At 43.2% G+C, this 1,749-nt stretch overlaps 1 protein-coding gene across 1 annotated transcript; it reads right to left on the bottom strand.

The window, feature by feature from the left end:
• Window positions 1-525: 525 nt before the first annotated feature.
• On the bottom strand, window positions 526-1,482 carry LOC138897369 (uncharacterized). Its single transcript, XM_070183334.1, has one exon. It carries the CDS (start codon window positions 1,480-1,482, stop codon window positions 526-528), a length of 957 nt encoding a protein of 318 aa, XP_070039435.1.
• Between the last annotated feature and the right edge of the window lie 267 nt (window positions 1,483-1,749).

The raw sequence follows: 1,749 nt of genomic DNA, 5'->3' as shown, positions 1-1,749 counted from the left end.
TCCTATTTTAATATATCTGACCATGGAATACTGCAACCATTCTCTTCTCATCAATGAGCATGAGTTGCTCCTGCCTGACCCGTATCTATTCTGCGTCATCTAACTTGACTTCTTGAATGACCCTTAAAGATGGTATCTCGACCTCTGTGGGTATCACAGCTTTAGTGCCATATACCAACATGTATGGCGTTGCCCTAGTGGATGTCCTCATGGTGGTCCGATAACCCAGTAAGGTGAAGGCTAATTTCTCGTGTCATTGCCTATTATTGTCCACTATATTTCGTAGAATCCTTTTGATGTTTTTATTGGCTTCTTCAACTGCTCCATTCATTTGCAGTATGTAGGCTGTGGAGTTACGGTGAACAATTATGAACTTCTCGCAGATTACTCTCATGAGATCACTATTGAGATTGGCTGCATTGTTAGTGATGACTGACTCGGGTATCCCAACCGGAAGACTATGTTGTTACAAATGAAATCTGCTACTACTTTCTTCGTGATGGCCTTGTATATAGAAGCTTTGACCTATTTGGTGGCGTAATCAATTGCTACCAAGATACAACAATGCCCATTTGATGCAGCGTGCTCTATAGGTCTGATTACGTCCATGCCCCAAGCGGAAAACGGCCAAGGCGAACCCATTACGTTCAACTCATTAGGTGGAATCCGGATGAAATCCCCGTGGATCTGGCATTGGTGACACTTTTGCACATAGTGGATACTATCTCTTTCCATGGTCATCCAAAAGTATTCGGCTCTTAAAATCTTCTTGGCTAAGGTGAAACCATTCATGTGGGGTGCGCACATCCTTGCATGTATTTCTTCTAGCAGTTTGGTTGCTTCAGCGGCATCTACACATCTTAAATGACCCAAGTCTGGGGTCCTATACAGTACTTGCCCGTTGAGGAAAAAGTGATTTTCCAGCCTTCTGAGCGCTCGCTTCTGATTATTAGTAGCATTCTCTGGATATTCTCTTGATTCAAGGAACCTTTTGATGTCGTAGTACCATGGCTTACCGTATGGATCTTCGTCTACATGAAAGTAGTACACATGTTGATCCCGCATCTCTATCTCGATATAGTCTATGTAATTCTTATCTGGATGCTGGATCATGGATGACAAGGTTGCGAGAGCATCGACAAACTCATTCTGAATCCTGGGAATGTGCTTGAACTCGATCTTTGTGAACTTATTGCATAGCTCCTTTACACAATGCAGGTATGAAAGGATCTTGACATTCTTGGTAGTCCATTCTCCTTGAACTTGATGTATCAACATATTAGAATCCCCTATGACCAAAAGCTCCTTGATGTCCATGTCAATCGCCATCCTAATCCCGAGGATGCATGCTTCGTACTCGACCATATTATTGGTGCAGGGGAACCTTATCTTTGCTGATGCTGGGTAATGTTGTCCTGATTCTGAAACTAGGATTGCCCTAATTCCTACTCCTTTGAAATTTGCTGCTCCGTCGGAGAACATTCTGCACCCTGGATATGACTCTACAATATCTTCTCCGGCGAACAACACTTCTTCATCTGGGAAGTATGTAGTGATGGGCTCATAATCCTTGTCCACTGGATTCTATGCAAGGTGGTCATCTAAGGCTTGTCCTTTGATGGCCTTCTGTGTTATGTACACAATGTCAAATTCACTGAGAAGAACTTGGCCATTTGGCTAGTTTTCCTGTAGGCATCGTCTTTTGAAAGATATACTTGAGTGGGTCGAGCCGGGATAGTACATGTGTGG

Source organism: Nicotiana tomentosiformis, chromosome 8 (assembly GCF_000390325.3).
Source record: "Nicotiana tomentosiformis chromosome 8, ASM39032v3, whole genome shotgun sequence".
Lineage (NCBI taxonomy): Eukaryota > Viridiplantae > Streptophyta > Magnoliopsida > Solanales > Solanaceae > Nicotiana > Nicotiana tomentosiformis.
This window is presented reverse-complemented; position numbering and strand designations above follow the sequence as displayed.

Bases quoted from the DNA above. Each gene is read 5' to 3' on its own strand.
- LOC138897369 (XM_070183334.1), bottom strand. From the start codon at position 1,482: ATGTTCTCCGACGGAGCAGCAAATTTCAAAGGAGTAGGAATTAGGGCA.